The sequence below is a fragment of the Argiope bruennichi genome, chromosome X1 (assembly GCF_947563725.1).
Source record: "Argiope bruennichi chromosome X1, qqArgBrue1.1, whole genome shotgun sequence".
In the NCBI taxonomy this organism is placed as follows: Eukaryota; Metazoa; Arthropoda; class Arachnida; order Araneae; family Araneidae; genus Argiope; species Argiope bruennichi.
This window is the reverse complement of record NC_079162.1, coordinates 7296173-7314556: the sequence shown is the minus strand read 5'-3', so window position 1 is coordinate 7314556 and position 18384 is coordinate 7296173. Positions and strand designations below refer to the sequence as shown.

At 27.8% G+C, this 18384-nt stretch overlaps 1 protein-coding gene across 2 annotated transcripts in view; it reads right to left on the bottom strand.

The window, feature by feature from the left end:
* The window catches only part of LOC129958132 (two pore calcium channel protein 1-like), a 113721-nt gene that overhangs the window by 75449 nt on the left and 19888 nt on the right, over positions 1-18384 (bottom strand). Inside the window, exons 2-6 of one of the 2 annotated variants that reach the window (XM_056070333.1) lie at positions 9835-9917; positions 8761-8881; positions 6923-7174; positions 6218-6336; positions 3340-3441 (exon numbers count right to left, since the gene is read on the bottom strand). In XM_056070333.1, coding sequence (XP_055926308.1) covers positions 3340-3441; positions 6218-6336; positions 6923-7174; positions 8761-8881; positions 9835-9917 — 677 coding nt within the window. Of the gene's footprint in view, positions 1-3339; positions 3442-6217; positions 6337-6922; positions 7175-8760; positions 8882-9834; positions 9918-18384 lie in introns of those variants that run through there. The other variant, XM_056070334.1, reaches the window with a different exon arrangement.

Below are 18384 nucleotides of genomic sequence, written 5' to 3'. Positions count from 1 at the left end.
ATGTGGTTTTATTGCTCATGAATTGTCAAAGTGCATCTGACATTTCTTGAAGACCTCAAACAAATGAAGAGGAACAATATAAGCTGTGTGTACAGGCCATATTTAGATAACAAATAGCTTGAAGTTACAAAGCGAGCATTTAAATATATTTGAAGTCACAATGACTCAAACTCTATAAAATTATTCCAATAACTGAATTGAGGAGGTTCCAAAACCCTATGTTTTTTCTATTAAAATTCTATTCTATTCTATATCTATTATTCTTAAATATTCTTTGCAGTATTTCTTGTATGCCTGATTTTGAAGGAAATGCAATAACACAATAGTTAGAAGCAAAATGAGCATATATCTAGTTCTTGTAATATGTGAAAATGTCAAATACGATTTAGAGATATCTGAGGCACCTGCATAGAGATTGTTCATCTACCCATTGTCATTTAAACATTTACGGGAAACCATCATATCTCAATATACAGAACTCTGATTAAGATTATAATTTTATCGTCACCATGTTTATTTAGAAAATGCCATTGTATCTATTTCGCTATGGTGTAAACTGGTTCATTTGTAGCGATTACCTTGTCTGATCTGAATTAGGTAAGATTTATATTATTTAATATATCACTGCACCTACAAGTGTGTCCTGATTATAAAGAAGGGATACTCATGTATTGTTGCTGCACAAAAAAAAAAAAAAAAATTCTGAGAGCATAACGTTGTTCGTATTTTCATTGAAAAGAAAAGCAATTTCCGTATTTCGAAGCATTCAAGTCTCCTTTTTAATTTTTTATATCAGTTATCAATCAAAATGTAATATCATGCCAAAAAATACAGAAAAAAATAGAACTTTCAAAAAAAATCGGACATCGTGGTGATCCGGTGGGAACCCCCCAGCTTCGGAACCAGATGATTCATGGTTTAAAGTCCGATTCCACATATGGGGGATCAGGTAGATGTGGTGCATTTTAAACCTAATATAAAGAAGTAAACTTGTCCTTTCGCAGATGCCCTGCGTAACTTTTGAAAACGAGATGGCAACTCAGGTGTATTCTCGTTATGTAGTCGCAGTTCAAAATTACTAGGTCCAACCCCAAATAACCCTCCAGTTTTTTCAAAACGGAATGTAAATATTACTAAATATCAAAACAATTTATCATTTCACCATCATCTTAATGATGTCATTACTGACCAATAACAAAAAAACAATAAGTCTCGAATTGTCTTGCAATAATCTCAATTGCTCCATTCAATCTTTTAGATCTGATAAAGGCAGATGTGGTTTTATTATTCATGCATTTATTATTATTGTTCTTAAAAATCAAACATAATAGAATACAAGATAAGTAATTAAAATCAAACACAGAATTTGAAAAAAGTAATTTTCTCAAGCCATAATTTAGATGACATCGTTACTGACTAAGAAGGACTCTTAAAACTTGGTTTTCAGATATTGTACACTCAGTAAATGGTGTATAAATTATATCTTAAAGAATTTATTTTCTGCTAAAGGTTTTTTTTTTTTTAAAAAAAAAAAAGCTCCCCAACTGCACAAAGATATCAAATCCTACTATTTAAAGTTCTCATTGAATAGTACGATTTATATGCTAAAAAAATCTAGAAAAAATTTTAATAGGTTGTAAACTTGCAATAATTTGTCAGATTATATACTCCATTCTAATAATATATTACAAGCGCGATCACTAATGTTTGAAGAACAAATTTTTTCTCTTGAAATTCAAAAACTTTTATAAGAGCTGTATCTCAATCCTCATATGTCTTGTGCATAGAGTTTACAGTGCTAACTAATAATGCTACTTTAAACCTTTCAACGGCAGTGATCGCAAAAGAGGACACCAAATTTAAAACTTTCTATAAAAAACTATTGGCTTTAAGATCCCAAAAATTGCTGGAAAATAGCATTTAGTCTCCCTTTCAGAAAAATAGAAGGCAGGATGAGCAATTTTCGTTTCTTTTATGGCATTAATTTTATTTTTAAAATACCCCAATTTTTCCCCCCAAATTTGGGAATTTTTTGACCTCTTAAAAAATGAAATTTTATCAAAATCAATCGCTCATTTTCCTACAATATCCATGAGGTTTTAAAGCGCAACTTTGTTTAATCTTCAAGTTAATTTAAGAGCGAACTAAATCAGCTGATTCACGGGTGTCCTCATTTGAGGACACCGTCCGTCGACCGGAGAAATCTTCAGACGGACACTCGTTCCCCTTGTTTGAAGCCAGAAAACATGTCACATTTAAGATTTGCCTTTTTTTTTTTTCCCCTAGACTATTACTTATGTTTCACCTTTATATTCTGCTTTATTTTTTTTTTCGCTATCTTTTTCTGTAAATATTTAGTTTTATACAGACAATTTTTTTTATTTAAACTTTTTTACAGTTATTATTATTACATTCAGCATGTAAAAATAGTAAAGCGAAAGATAAAAGAAAAAGAAAAAAAGAAAAGAAAATGTTCAACATATATAAACATCAAGTGTCCCTCTCCAAAAAATTGTGCAATGTATAAAAAAATTTCCCATTAAGTGTTAGACGAAAAGACACTCCCACGTGCTTTGAGAAATTCCCTGCCAAGTAATAAGTTATTTTTAATTTTGTTTTTTATTTGATATTTTTCACTATATTAACTAATAAAATTAATAATTAATTAATGAAATTTAATAATAAATATTTATTTTTAGCATTTTAGTTAGATAATTTTTATTTTTAGTTGAATTAAATTATAATTTGTATTAAATTCAAATAGTTCTTATTTTTCAGTTATTTATATTTATAAGATTTAGTTAAAAAATTTGTAGTAAATATACTATTTCTTGTATATTTAAAATTTTAAATGCTTCAAATTACCTAGAACATGAATAAAAGTGTATATAAATCTAAAATATTCATAATTACTGCTGTTGTCATAAGGAATTTACACACTGATTTCGAAAGATTTTCTTACACAGAGATGATCTAGACTGGCGGTGTCCTACCACCCCCCGCGAAAGGAGGCAAATTAAAAAAAAAATGACTGTAAAATCCATGTGTATACAATCTATTATCACATTGATTATGTTTTTTCATTCTATTTCGAAAATTTTAATGATCTTCGTCGTAAAGGATTAGAATAATTTAAAATGAGATTGACTTCTAATGCTGTTTCAATTATGAAATGTGGTATTGCAGTTCTGCCTATATCGAATTCTCCTTTGAAATCTATTACAAAAACAGTCGAGGTTAAGTTTGAAAAACAATAATAGTAACCAACAATTAATACACTAGAATAAAACAAAGCTTTGAATATAGATCATATAAACATATTAAGCTGTTTATACTTACATAATATCAGGATTATTAGCTGTTGTAACTAAAACATATAACTGAAAATATATATCAAGATAATTGGTAAAATAGGGCTTTCCGTCAGGGTACTTCAAATCTCTACAAATTTAAAAGAAATTCATTTAGCCAGAAAGTAAAAATATGAAGCAAGAACATTAAGTAATAATCAGAACTTAAATATATCTTTAAAAACAATGAGCAAAATTCTTAAGGGGGGGGGGGGGAGTTATTTCAAACATGGGAAAATATATTAAATATCAACAGTTTTGAATTCTAATACTTAATCAGAATTAATTCAAACCAATTAATAAACAAAACCGATAGACCATAGGAGAATAAGAGCATTTATTCTTTCAGATATTGTTATCCTAAAGCCAAAAAAAAAAAATGCTACAATGCAAGACAAGATATACATACCAATTTCTAAAAATTATTCTTACTTAAAATTACTCTAAAATTTGAGAACAGCAGGTTACTATGTTAGATGTCTATAGTAGGGCCGTTTACAAAAAAATGTTAAAATTGTGTGCCAGTCAGAGAGAGAAAATATATATAAGTTAAAGTCATAGCAGAAATCTTATTCTTAAGTATTAGTATATTATATTAGTATATTTCATCTCCTTTGTCAAAGATAAATTTATCCGGCTCAATTTATTCAGCTTTAAACTATTTAAGAACCTTCTCACTTTGAATACTCATAATATTGTCACAACAATATTAAATAAATACATCCTAACAATTTCATTTCGGTCTCTTACATTCCGGCTTTGGATGAAATAGGGCGTTTGATGGATATTGGCTAATATAAAACATTTTTGTATTTAACCGTTTTAAGTAAACGTTAATTAAATTAACAGCTTAAATGAATAATTTAATAAGTAATGAAGTAATAATAATGATAGTTTTAAAAAGCTTAATGAAAAATTATAATAAACTATAGATGGTACTATGAAAAGATTTTATACACTAAAACTTCAAATTAAACAATGTGGTACACTTGCAACATGTGCCAAGTTTAAAAATAATTAGAATTTTTTTTTTTTTTTTTATTGAGTATATCATATCAATCATATCATAAATGGAGGCCAGAAATTATTATCATTTTCAAAAATATGACTAAAGCAAATTTAATTAAAAAAACAACTTAGGACAAAAACTAAATTACTTTTTTTGTTTTAACATTGAAATAACCAAAACAGTTCTGAATAATATGGAATATTTTAAAATTATATTTAAAAAATATTCAAAGATTTAAAAAAGAAAAAGGAATTAAAAACATTCCAACATTTACAGAGAAAAAATCGAGTTTAGAAACATCGAAATTACCACAATTCACTTTTCGTATATAAATCTTTTTTACTTGCGTTTTCAAAGTATAATCAATATACTTTCACCATGACAGCTGGGCAACTTTCTCCCAGTGATTTTCACGTGCCAGTTCAAAATACCGAATCAGAAACTGCTTATTTATTTCATTTCTATTTACTGATATACCTCCATTTCGATGCTATAAAAAGTTCTATTCAGATTTTGATGCTCTCTTTCCACAAAGACATTAATAAGTCACACACACAATTGCAAGTAACATAATCAAAATGACCATGTACTTTCAAACCATGACCTTCATGAATGAATCATTAAATATATTTAACATAATTAATTAAATGTTATTAATTAAATATATTTAAACTATTGAAAGTCTAAAAGCTCTTTGGATCAACTACAGTTCTCTTGAAAATTGTTTTCATTGCATTACATTACATACACGTCTTTATTATTATTATTATTATTATTACTATTACTATTATAAACATTTGATACCGAAAAGAAAATTAAAAAAGTTTGAGCACAGTGAGTGAAAATACGCAAATTAGCTTGAATGAAAAACTTCTTATAAACATTGAATTACCATATTGAAAAATAAGACTATACACAACTGCTTAAAATATTTTCTACCAGACGGAGAAGTGTGTTTGAAATTCGATAGCATCGTTTTAGAAGTATTTAATGTTGTTTCCGTTCGTAATAATCATTAAAATAAGACAACAGAAGACATTTTATGAAAAATCGGAAACCTTCACTAGCCTTTGCATCCTGATTAGAATTTAAGTAGAGAAGGAGATCTGCCATTCTTATGACCTTTAGTTTTCCCCCATCTCTTAATATTCATATTTAATTTCATATTTAATACCTGATATATCATACTTCAAATTTTGATCCCTTCGAATGAAAAAAATATTTAAAAAATTATTCACTACATACATAAAGAAAGACAATATCATATCAGCAATATGTATACTGAATTCTTTAAGATTTCCAAAAGTAAAATTGTAACCAGGTTTATAAAAAGTATGATTACGGACAGAAATAAAGAAGAACCAAAAACACTGTTAAGTAAATGAATCGATATATGAATAAGAAGCCAATGGATCAGGATGCATTATTAATTAATTATAAATCATGAACTGTATATTTTAAAGCCATAACTTAAATGCAGAATTATCTAGTTCTATCGAAAGATTATTTGTGATTCTCCGGCATGCATTTTTAAAATTTACAAGTTAATGTCACAGGAATAATTTATAATATTTAAAAAAATTTAGCTTTAACTTTCATATTCATATATGGATTAGAAGCGAATGATTACTGGAGCTAAATAATTCATTTCATTTAAGATTTATCTACTCTGAAGAAACATATGAAGTACGATAATATATAAACGGAGAGTGGGAAAAAATGGGTTTTACTACTTTTGTGATAGTCACCAGCCCCTTTGATTTTGCAAGAATACTTTCAAAATAAAAATGGTTTTTTAAGTGAGAAAAACACACGTAATATTTTCACTTAAACTACACAAAAAACATAAGTCACCAACCTTTTTTGAAACAACTTCTGGGCCATTAAAGAAAACAAAGAAATGCTCAAAAAAAAGAGAATCAACACATTTAATATATCAGGAAGGGTTTTGCGTATATTTCTAAAAGCTCTGCGAACCTAAAAGAAAAATAAAGAATAATAAAAGAAATTATTTTATTTATTGATGGTGATAATTTCGCAGAAAGAATAATATGTGGAAATTATATGTCAAATAATTAATGAAGAAAATATTCGAATTTTTAAAAGAAAATCTCTAGAAAACCCATGAATATTCTTCATCAAAATAACAATATGCTTATTTACAAACTTATCCTTTTTTTAATATGTCATTAGCGTGAATAAATTTATATAAGACGTTATTTATTTTTATGGACTTATTCTTCCCCAACTCCAGATACTCACAAAAATTATTCCTGAATATACTTAATGTTATCTACAATTCCATCACTTACCAATATCCAACATGAAATACTTATATGTTAAGATCAGCCAATAAATCACATTTAGCATCATTTATTAATGTAGTCATTTACGGTATAATTATAACACTCAAGTTGCCGTACTCAGAAATTGAGAGCCACTGGTTCGGCATCTAAAAATACACCTAACCTATCAGAACATGATAGTGAGATGTGATTACTTTTTTACATTACGAAATTAACAGCCATAGAGAACAATATATTAATTAAAAAATATTACTTACTTGCTTGCTTTCACTGAAGTTCACAATAAACAAAGGTCTCAAAGGTCTAGACCAGCGATATGCAATATGTTCGTAACCTGCATTAACTAATCCAATATAACAAGACATATCAATGGCTGTCAGAATAATAGAAGCCAGAACTAAAATATTTTTCTTGTCTCTGCAAAAAGTTTCAGGTGGTAAAAAAGATGCACAATGAAGAAGTCTGAAGAGGTAGAACAGTATGCATGCAAATTCAACAGACATAGTCACCTGAAAAGATAAAGTGATAAGGACATTTTCTACTAAATCAACAACACTTTCTACGAATTGACATGCATACTCAAAACAATATGTCAAGTGTTTTGTAGAAACACAATATAGATCAGCCATCTGCACTGAGAGTAAACATGAAATGCAACAATTTAATACTCTGAAACAATCCAAAAATAAATGAATGAAAATATTTTCATTATTTTTTACTTTAAAAATACAAAAAAAACCTATATAATTATTCAAATCGATTATCTAAGGACAAGTCTCCAGAATTAGGCTGTAATAAATAAGAACCGACAATCAAATTACAACTTTCAATTAATTCTTTTATTGTTCAGTTGTAAGCTAAATTCTTGTAAACAAGGGTAAAAGATGTAGAAAAATAAATAAGAAACTCTTTTTAAATTAATTAAAACTCTTTATAAAAATAACCGTCACCACATCAAATATTTTCAGTGAGTTTTTAAATTCTATAATAATTCAAAATTAATTAAAAATGGCTTAATTTAATTTACACAAAAGTTATCAGGACAATTTAAACACGAGCTGCCTCTGTTGATGAAAGTGAATTCAAGAATCAATTTCTGAATTTTTATATTGTGATCTGAAAAATTACTCTTAGCATATAATTTTTTTGTTTGTAGACAAATAACGATCATTGCTGTAGCGAGTGAATAGCCGTTGACTACCTACAACGAAAATCTCAAGTATCTTAGAATAAGTAGCAAAGATGACAACCGCCAAAGAAATTTACAACTTATTACTTTCAAACATCTCTCTCTTGTTTATTAACTTCTTGACAAACTATAGTTTCTGGTAAGTCATGTCGATAACTGATAAGATTTGTCAAGAAATTTTGACAGTATGATTTACGAAACTATATTTTAAAAATTAGCTAGTGCTCATCAACACAAACAACATAATTTAGAAATCACAGAAGATTATCTTGAATTCTGCAAATAATGTCATATGACGCTATTTTGGCATAAACAATTTTCTTCCGAAATCCAAAGCACTACATACTAATTCAGTAGATATTACAAGTTGGATCTGATTTATTTTAGCAAAAAAAGAAATCCTTTATTATTTTTTTAGAAATAAATAAAAATGATTGAGATTGAAGAAAATCCGGGATCATTTCCTTTAAATTTGACTAAAATAAAAAAATATGCATTTTATTTCACGCACTAAAAATTCTACAGCAAGAGATACGAATCAAGATCCAGATAATTTTCAAATGCCACCAAGTGTGTGTTTTTTTTTAAATTTATATAAGATTAGCAGAAATATTCTAAAGAATTTAGACGACAAATGAAATTTATATAGAAATGAAAAGGGGGTGTCAAAGCAAAATTGCTGGTAAAATATCACTTTTAAGCAATGTGGTTCAGCAGAGTGTCTGTAAATAACTTACATCTTATAAATTCGGAACTTTGGACTACAATACTGATGCATTCTACTGATTATTGCATTAGGCAAAAATAATACTAAAGTCATTTCAGGGTTATCAAAAATTAATTTATTACTGCTTATGAAGGATAATACAGAAATAATGCTAATTTATTACAAGCATTATCAGTTACCCAGTAAGGAAGAAGGTAGCCATTAACTGCTGGATCTTCACACACTGCTATTACATGGTGCAGTACAATGAAAAAGTATAACATGTAACTGAGTCCCCAGTGATGATAAATGAGATATAGTCTAAAGGAGAAAAATTTAGGTAAATGAGATTTTAAAATGTAGACTAAAATTAGATAAATGAAAGCATAATATTTTATAGTCAGTTTTTTTAATAAAAACAATCACAGCAGCCTGTTTGCACCATTTCTATTTCAATCAATAAGATACGATTTAACCTCTTAGATCAAATTGAAATTCCAGAATAACTAATTTAATAACAGATAAAATGCGATATTGAATGGACAGAAAAACAAATGATTTTTCTTTTTAAATGTCTTCTTTCATTCCAAAAATCTTATCTCGGATTCATTTAACTTACTCCGTAAAAATGAATTTCATGTAAATCCGCAACGTCAATTTTCAGAGCATATGAAGTACAGAAATACAAATGGACATGAAGAGATGTCGCATTCTAAATTATGGCAGGACATCACCAAGAGAGCTGTAAAGTAAAATGGAGTCTACCATCCAATTGCACACAAAATACTACAAATGTCAAGATTAACAGAATAATAAAGAGGACAAAAGTGAGTCATTTAACATGACGTTGAGTCTCATTTCAAAGAATGCGCAGTAACAGTAACAAATCTAAAATTCTTTTGAAAAGGATATGAAACCAGATGGAAGACGTCAGTGATATCACAATCAGATATTAATTGCGAAATGACTTCAGTTAATCGTGCAAAATTTATAACTAAATGATCTTCAAAGAGCAATCACAAAATTGGTTAACATAGTAAAAAAACTGAAAAGGAATACTTATTTGAACTTTAGGTCTAATTTCTTGTATCATCCTTTTTAGAAGAAATAGTAGGTAGATTGCCTTTAAATAACATTAAAGAAACGAAACAGGATTTCATTCTTATTATGCTTTATTTTAAACCCAAAAAGAATCAGCAACAGTATTCTTATAAAATCTTTAAAAAATATTCATTACAAAAATTCTTATCAAATCTCAATGCAAAATTAATTACCTGACGCATTGATCACTTGGGATGAAATTAGAAAGACGCCCATTTTTAGCGTCGCGGACCAAAGTGGCAGCTAATAACAGATTCTGAAACAAAATAATAACATACATTAAAAAAACTGATACTTTGCATTTTTATAAAGAGAGCCCAGAAAAGTCGTTTACAAACTTTAAGAGTAGATCAAATATAGTGAAATATTTCGTTATTAAAATAAAACATAGAGTCGGGTACTCAAGGAGGAGAGAGGCACTCTAAAAGTAAGTAAGTTAAGTAAAAGGTGGGTGATCTAATTTAAATCGCTATTGATTTTCTAATTTTTACCTCAAATAAGCCCATGTTATTTTATTTTACAATTTTCTCTTATTTCCCTAATCCAAATACCACTTTTTTATTTAATTATTTCTAACACGCGCTCTAAAAAGTTGATTACTATCTCAATTTCTGATGCTCTAAACGAAAGCATAAAAATTCCTAACACCTGTGTATTCCTTTCAAAAATACCTAAGATTCCCTTTCCTAAATCTAAACGTGTCAAAGAAAGCCTCATCAAAATCTCATCTCTTAATTTCTTGTTGTTGAATTTACACCCATACCTGTTTCGACGATTTTTTCGATCGTTTATTTAGAATTAGTTTTTTTTTTTTTTTTTTTTTTTTTTTTTTTTTTAAATTTAACCTTTATATAAAAACATACGAAAATTATTATGAAATCTTCAAAGAATGGGAAACTATTTTAGTTACAAAAATCTTGAAAATGCAAGCTTATTTTTAATTATCAAAGCAAAATTGGACATGCTCTTATTTGTTTTTTTTTTTAACTCATGAATAATATTTTTACAATCTTTGTAAATATGGTGTAATATTAAATAAGGTGTTTGTGGCTGGAAAAACTAAAAGGAACCCATTGAAAATTTTTTTTAAAAATATTAAAATATATTATTTTGCCAATACAAAATTAATTTTTTTTTTTTTTAATTTCCAAATATCAGCAATAATATAGAATGCAATTTGTAAAAGATGTCTTCCTTTCTGCATTCCCTAAAGAGTATCTTAACACAATTCTTTTATTTATTATTATTATTTTTTCTTTTTTACTCTTTTTAAAAAAATCTAGCTTTATATTAGCAATTAAAGCTAGGAAAAAAATTGTTCTTTATAAGAAAAAAAAATTATTGCTATCGATTGCTCAAATAATCATTTTATTCATTGTCGTACAAAAAATTCTATTACATTATCTTGTAGAAATCTTACAGCAATTCAAATTAGTCTCTGAATTAAAATCGATATTTTCTATTTAATTTCATAATTAAGACATAATAAACTTTATTCCAAAAAGCAAAATTTTTGTATTTGCATAAAATTGGGAATTTTTTGACAAATAAGGTAATAAATATGATAAGATTATCTGTTCTTTTTGAGCATATGTAGACATTTCTCAATCGGTTCCTAATTTTTGAATTATTTCCAAAAGTTTCTTCAAAATTGAAACTGAATGCATCCCATTCTACTTTATTTCTAAATTTTATACAGCAATTGATTTTAATTAACTGTCACCACATTGTTTTTAACGATGCACTAATTGTCAAGTTGCGGAAAGAAACAGTAATTGTCGATTTTTTAAAATTTAATATCTAATTAGAGTTTTCGATAAAGCAATAAATTTAGAAAAATCTATTTATAATTAAATAAAGTATAAGAAAAGGAAGCACGAGCAAAAAGATTTGAATAATCAGTGCGAATAAAAATAAAGAGGAAGAAAATAGATTTTTTTTAATTGATAAACATATTAACATTTTTCATATCTTCTGCATAAAATAAACTGATAAACTTATGGCAATCATAATATAAAAAAATCCTCTCATTGAATTTACTAATAAATAAGTTATATTAATTTATTATAATTTACCATATAATAAATTATAAGTATTTTAATATAAGTATTTACTAATAAATAATATTTCATTCGCTTCATTGCTATTTGACAAGCCCTTTTCCTTCGCACTAGAGGTGGTAGTTTCTAAGTAAGAGTGCGCTTATATAGAATGATGAAAATTCATTTTCAGAATGCAAAGTAAAAAGAATGTTTGCAGAAAGTAGTTTAAAAGAACGCAAATATTATAGGATCATTTCATATAAGAGTGTTATATGAAATGAGTATAACAATAATAAAATATATTAAATCAAAATTTTCTTTCTTTAATGTTACATATTCTTTTATTTTTAAGATAAGATTTTGAAGAAAAAGGTCAATTGATTTTTCTTAAGTGACAGGCATTGTTAGCAGAATATATTATTTATTTGGCAAATAAAAATAAGTTATGTCACCTTTTCTGCAACAGAGAGTGAAGTGGATTGATTCGTTCGCTTTAATAAAATATCTGGAAGTTGACTTTACAACGAAAAATAAATATTCATGCATTGTCTTTTTACTCTCAAATGAGTAACATATATATATATATATATATATATTCCTAATATTTTTATTTCAATAAAGCTGCTTCAGAATAAAATGAATTAGAATGTGTTTTCTCTATAATTTGAAAATTTTATTTTAACATTTTCTACTAATTAAGAAGATGTTGGATTTATTTTTAGATGCAATGTAAATATTATATTGGAAGAATTTTTAAAAAAATATTTTTCTCTTACAATAAATTTTTACTATATACTATTCTTGGGGGGGGGGGGGGGGGAGAGATTCCAAAAGTATACTTATTTAAACATACACGCAAGTTTTATTTGGTAAGAAATTTTTTCGTACTTTCTTTTGATCGATAATTTCATAAAGAATTATTTGCATCAAGATGGAAATGTTATGCTTTCTATAAAAATCGCTATTTATTTAATATAAAAGATATAATGAAATAGGTCAGAATTTTTTTTGAGTCATTATCTTTTTGATATGATATCTATTTTTTGTATGCAAATATTATATTAAATTATAGACTTAAAAGCAAATGCTCAATTTCTTTTATTATTTCACATTGAAAAGGGAAAACGTAGAATACCAAATGTTGATTTAATCTCATTTTTATAGAGGACAAATTATGTTCTAATATCTGACTTTATATATCTATTAGCGGTTATCAAATGTATAAATGTTGTCAATATGTTTGCAGTTAATTTCTGTAGGGAAACGACAATTTTAAATTATTGTTGAATACGCTGAGAAATACAGAGAAAAAGAAGTTCGAAGAGTTTATTTTTCAAGTTTATTTTTTTCGAAAGAAACATGAAAAAGAAAGAAGAAAATGACATAGTTTTTATTTTCTCGCATACTAAATTTTGGAAAAAAAAAATTGCATTTGCCAAAAAATTTAACAAATTTTTTGATAATTGAACTTTTAAAAAAACTTTTAAAGAGTTTAAAGAATTTCTTCATTTTATACCTTATCAAATCCTCCTCCACAAAAAGTAAATAAATAAAAATCACTTTCGAAATTTTTTCTGCCTCTTTTTTTACATCCATTATAATTACAAAAAAGAGAAGAGTTAGATGAATGAAATTTGGTATGCAGTTTTATCGCTCAGAAAACATAAAATTTACTTGTAAATTATAAAACTTTTAGTATATTATTTAATAAATCATGTCATGATATTAAAAAAATGTATGGTGTTTTATAATATTATTTGAATTTTAAAGTGGTGTAGAATAGTTTTGTGGAATAATATGCCCTGAAATTATTGAGTAAAATTTTAAAATGTCTTATTAATTTTATTTCATTAAAAATCTAATTTAAATTCCGAAAAATTCATTCCTAGCTTCAATTTCTGCCTTCAACTATCTGTGAGTGGGCTCTGTCTTCAATGTTTTGAATCATTTTTATATCACACAACTTATGGATTGTGTTTTTATAAACATTAAAATGTTAAAATATTTATAAAGATTCATCTTTATTATGCATAAAAAAATAGCACATAAGAGTGGCTTCACTGCCAAATTAAAAGAGGTTCCATTCACAGATGATATTATTATTAAGCACGCAAATACTATTCTTATCTTATACTCGATGGGGGAAAAAAATCAGAGAAATAATGTCAGAAAAATAAAATTACAGATTCCTATAGCCAAGTGTTTTCTTAATTGTGTTAAATAAAAATGTCAATAAACACAAAATTATTTTTTCTTTTTAAATTATAACATATTCCTTTCCTTTAAAATTGTTCCTTTAAATTATAACATATTCCTTTTAAATTATAACATATTTTAAAGCCAATTAGTGCTATTATAAATAGGAATTCAGTATCAAAGAAAATGAATTATTTATACAATTAGTAATAGATGATGTGTAAACAATTTTTTACGAGCCTCGCTCTAAAAATTTATCTGGGATCACTAATAATCAAGCAATGCCTCTGGTATAAAAATTTATTTATTTAGTAAAAATTAAGGTTTTATTAATAAAAAAATCCCTTGCTTTCAAAAGGAAAATCATTTCGTCCGCATCTAAAGTAACTGAATAATTGAAAAACAATCAAGATCACAAATCCGCTTTCGCTCAGTAATCCAATAAGAAAATGCGGATGAGGGGAGGGAAGGTAGGATTGGTCAGAGGGTATGTATTCATCTCCCTGATGTTTGTGTGAAATATCACACACACACACACACACACACACACACACACACACACACACACACACACACACACACACACACACACACACACACACACACACACACACACACACACACACACACACACACACACACACACACACACACACACACACACACACACACACACACACCAGTCATAAAGAACTTCCGAAAATGTAGAAAAATAACTGCGTCTTGTTACATTTCTCCCACGATTATGGCTATAACTTTGTGTCCACCCTATTGTACCACCCCTGCCAGTAGTGTATATTCTAGGCATGCCGAATCGCAATCGTTGTCAGGGGAACTGGGTTACTTTAAAGTACAAAGTTACTAGAAATGCAGATCGCAGGCGAAACTTTATCTTGCAAATTTTTCGCCAAATAGTAAATATTTATTAACTTTATTATACTATCTTTTTAAATCAGAGAATTAATTTTTTCCTCATTTTCATTATTTTGTTCAATATTATGGATATATTATTTTAATAAATCATTAAAGTTATTTCCTTTCGTTTCATCGTTTTTCAAAAGAGACCCCAAATCTTTCAATATTCTGTAAAGCGTAATTCGGCTAATGTTTTCGAAAAGATATCTGTATCACCGTTCACATCATTTAAAACTTTAATGTTGAGATCTCATTTCTACGAAAAAATGCATGGATTTTTCGTCAAATACGAAATCATCATATTTTCCAAGACTTGGATGTTTACCTACTGAGCCTGGTCGCTTCTTTCCAGGGGTACTTAAAGAACTGGATGCCTTTATTTCTTTTTTCAAACGGAAAACTGTTCTTTGCGAAGCACTTGTAAGATGCGAAACTTTATCGACGATCTGATGGATAAAATCTTGAGAGTTTTCTTCTCAGAGTCGAGAATAAACATTTAATATGTTTCTGCGTGCTGCACTTTGTGTTGATTTCACTCGTCTTGAAGGTGTGTACAGCGTAGTCGGTGATAACTTTTTCAGACATTTTAGAAGTGAATAGAAATGAATTGAACAATATTGAACAATCAAAACTAATAACTACTAATGTGATTAACAGTATCAAAAATATCAGCTGGTAAAAAAGGCGAGAATAAAAAAGTACGAGTGATGATAATAACAATTGCGAGCTGAATGAAGCAAAGTTGGCGGAGACGCACAAGAAAAACGCACCAAATATTTGATCTTGAAGACCGGTTCTCGCCAAAGTGGAAGTATTATGTCAATCTTTCGGTTTTATTCGTTCACTTTATTTACAAAGCACTTCTAACTTGAGAATAAGCACTTCTAATAATAGAATAATTTTAAATACATACTGATAAAAAAAAAAGGAATTCTGTAATCAATGATATTATTTGATAAATTTCTGCGCATTTTACTATTTTAAAGTCAAAATTGACGGGGAACTCTTTCGCAACGCAGAGCGTCACATTTTCTGGCTTTTACAATACTGCCAAGTTAGGGCGAAATAGAGGTGTGTATTTTTAATACCATCTATACTCAATGGAACCGGAAAATACCAGTTTGGTCAGAAATGTAGTGAGTCACACGCAACGAACGAAGTAACCAAATCGTTCGTCTGTGAACGAAAGAGTTCAATTCTTTCATTCACGAACGAAAGAGTAGGCTCTTTCGTTCTCGAACGAATGAGTTAGGCTCTTTCGTTCAATAGAACGAATGAATAAAACTCTTTCGTTCAATAGAACGAATGAATAAAACTCTTTCGTTCAATAGAACGAATGAATAAAACTCTTTCGTTCAATAGAACGAATGAATAAAACTCCTTCGTTCAATAGAACGAATGAATAAAACTCTTTCGTTCAATAGAACGAATGAATAAAACTCTTTCGTTCAATAGAACGAAAGTGTAGGATCTCAATCTTCTAGTCGTTCATTCGCGAACGTCATGAAAAGAACGAGACAAAATGGTGAACGAAGACTTTGAATCGAATCTTTCAATTGAACGATTTTTCCCATCTCTACTTGGCACGCTTAGCATGACCTGAAAAGCCTCTCATCAGTCACTGTCAGCGGTAGCAGACCCCACTTCCTTCCCATGTGAGCATGTGGTGCACTTGCCAAAAATTACCTTTCACCCCAATAGCGTCTCAATCGCAACAGTTATCCATATGGGATGTGCGAATCCATCGCAAACCTTACTTTTCACAGATAGGAACGTTTGAGCGACAGAGGCACCCGGGATAAGTGTTAATGTTTAAATATTGAGTTATATCACAACGCTTGTCCTGGTGTGTTGAAAGCGGAATGGTATTTTATCGAAACGATGTGTCGACATATTAGCTTAAAACATTTTTCAGTAACCTTTCTACCTATTTAATGGATATTTAATACAAATTCCATTTATAAAATGATTAATTAATATAAATTCCGTTTCATAATTTATAAACTTTCCTTTGTAAACTATTTCATTACAGCGAATGCTGGGGGAAAATGACAAAGCGTTATTCGTACAGTTCAGACGAAAAATTTCGGACTTTTTTCGTCAGGAGGCTTTTATTTTGTTTCTATTAATTATTTCTATTGCTGTTTTAATAGGGTTCTGAATTTCCGGATATTAATGAATCGTAAAATTATTTAAAAGTACTTTTGACCTGATTAATGTTTTGAAAATGATGTATGAACATCATCAAAACTGGTGATTTACTAATTCTGAAAAAAATGTAATAGTAATTTCTTAGCTTATATTCCTTTATAGAAAAACTTCTGAATAATAAGGAAACATATTTTTCATTAACATCTAATATGCACTGTTTCTGAAAACTTTATATAATTGTATGAATACAATATCTTTATTGTCAGAGAAAAAAAAATATTCCGCTAATGATTATATTTTCCTCACACTCCCAGAACAGCTTATATCTATTTTTTTTATATATAATTTCAAAGCCTATCATTTCTGTTCATTTTAATTTGTCTAAATATGTTACCATGAACAGAAAAAATAAATAAAATTGTATTCTGCTATTGCTAATTTTAAGTTATGATGTGAGAACATTTCAATTTTGTAAAAAAAATTTTGGTTTTACTGAAAGTTGGATTTTTAAATCATAGCTAGTCACAAAATGCATTGATGAATTGAAGCATCCATTTTTTTAAATAGAATTAGTTTTTTGGTATAATCTTTCTGTAGAAGTATTTTCTATAATATGATTAGAGTTAAGAGCAGATATTGTTAAGTCCGAATTTAAACTCAAACGTTTTGGACTGATATTTCACATTTTCTGCAGTTCCAATTTAAGGATACTTAGAGCTGGCTAATTTTTATGGCATAAAAATCCCATTCCCAAAACTGTATCAACTTCTCATATCATAAAAACATAACACATTTAAAGCGCTGTCAGGGAACTTCATATGTTTTGTGTTTATTTTCTCTTAGACAATTTCAGTTATATAACTTCTGAAAATAATTATACAATGGGAAATTCTTTTTAAAAAGAAGAAATATATGTAAAATATTGTAATATTTCATACATATTTTCATGAGGTCTATTTTAGAATATACTAAGTGTTCAAAACTTGATTGTCCCAAAACAGTTGCAGTATTGGCAATTTGAATCTTAAACATTTTTTAATTATAAAAGTAATAAACTATATGATTTGTGAGAAGATATATTAGTGTTCAAATTACTTAAGTAAATATATCCTTCCTTTTTTTTTTTATTGATTTTCAATTCTCATATTGTAATTATGGTAGCCATATTTTTCATTTGTAATATTTTTTTTTATATTATGTATTGCCTTATTTTTTATAAAATATAAAAATTTTGCTTAAGATTTTATACGTAGTTTGTATATTTAATGTGCGTCTTTATTTATTGCTAAACCCTTTTGATAATGTTTGATTCCATTCATTAAACTTTTACACTGTCAATTATAGCAAAATATACCAATTCAATAGAGAAAAAAAATTTCATATTATTATTTCAATTTAGTTACATACTGAGCAATTTGC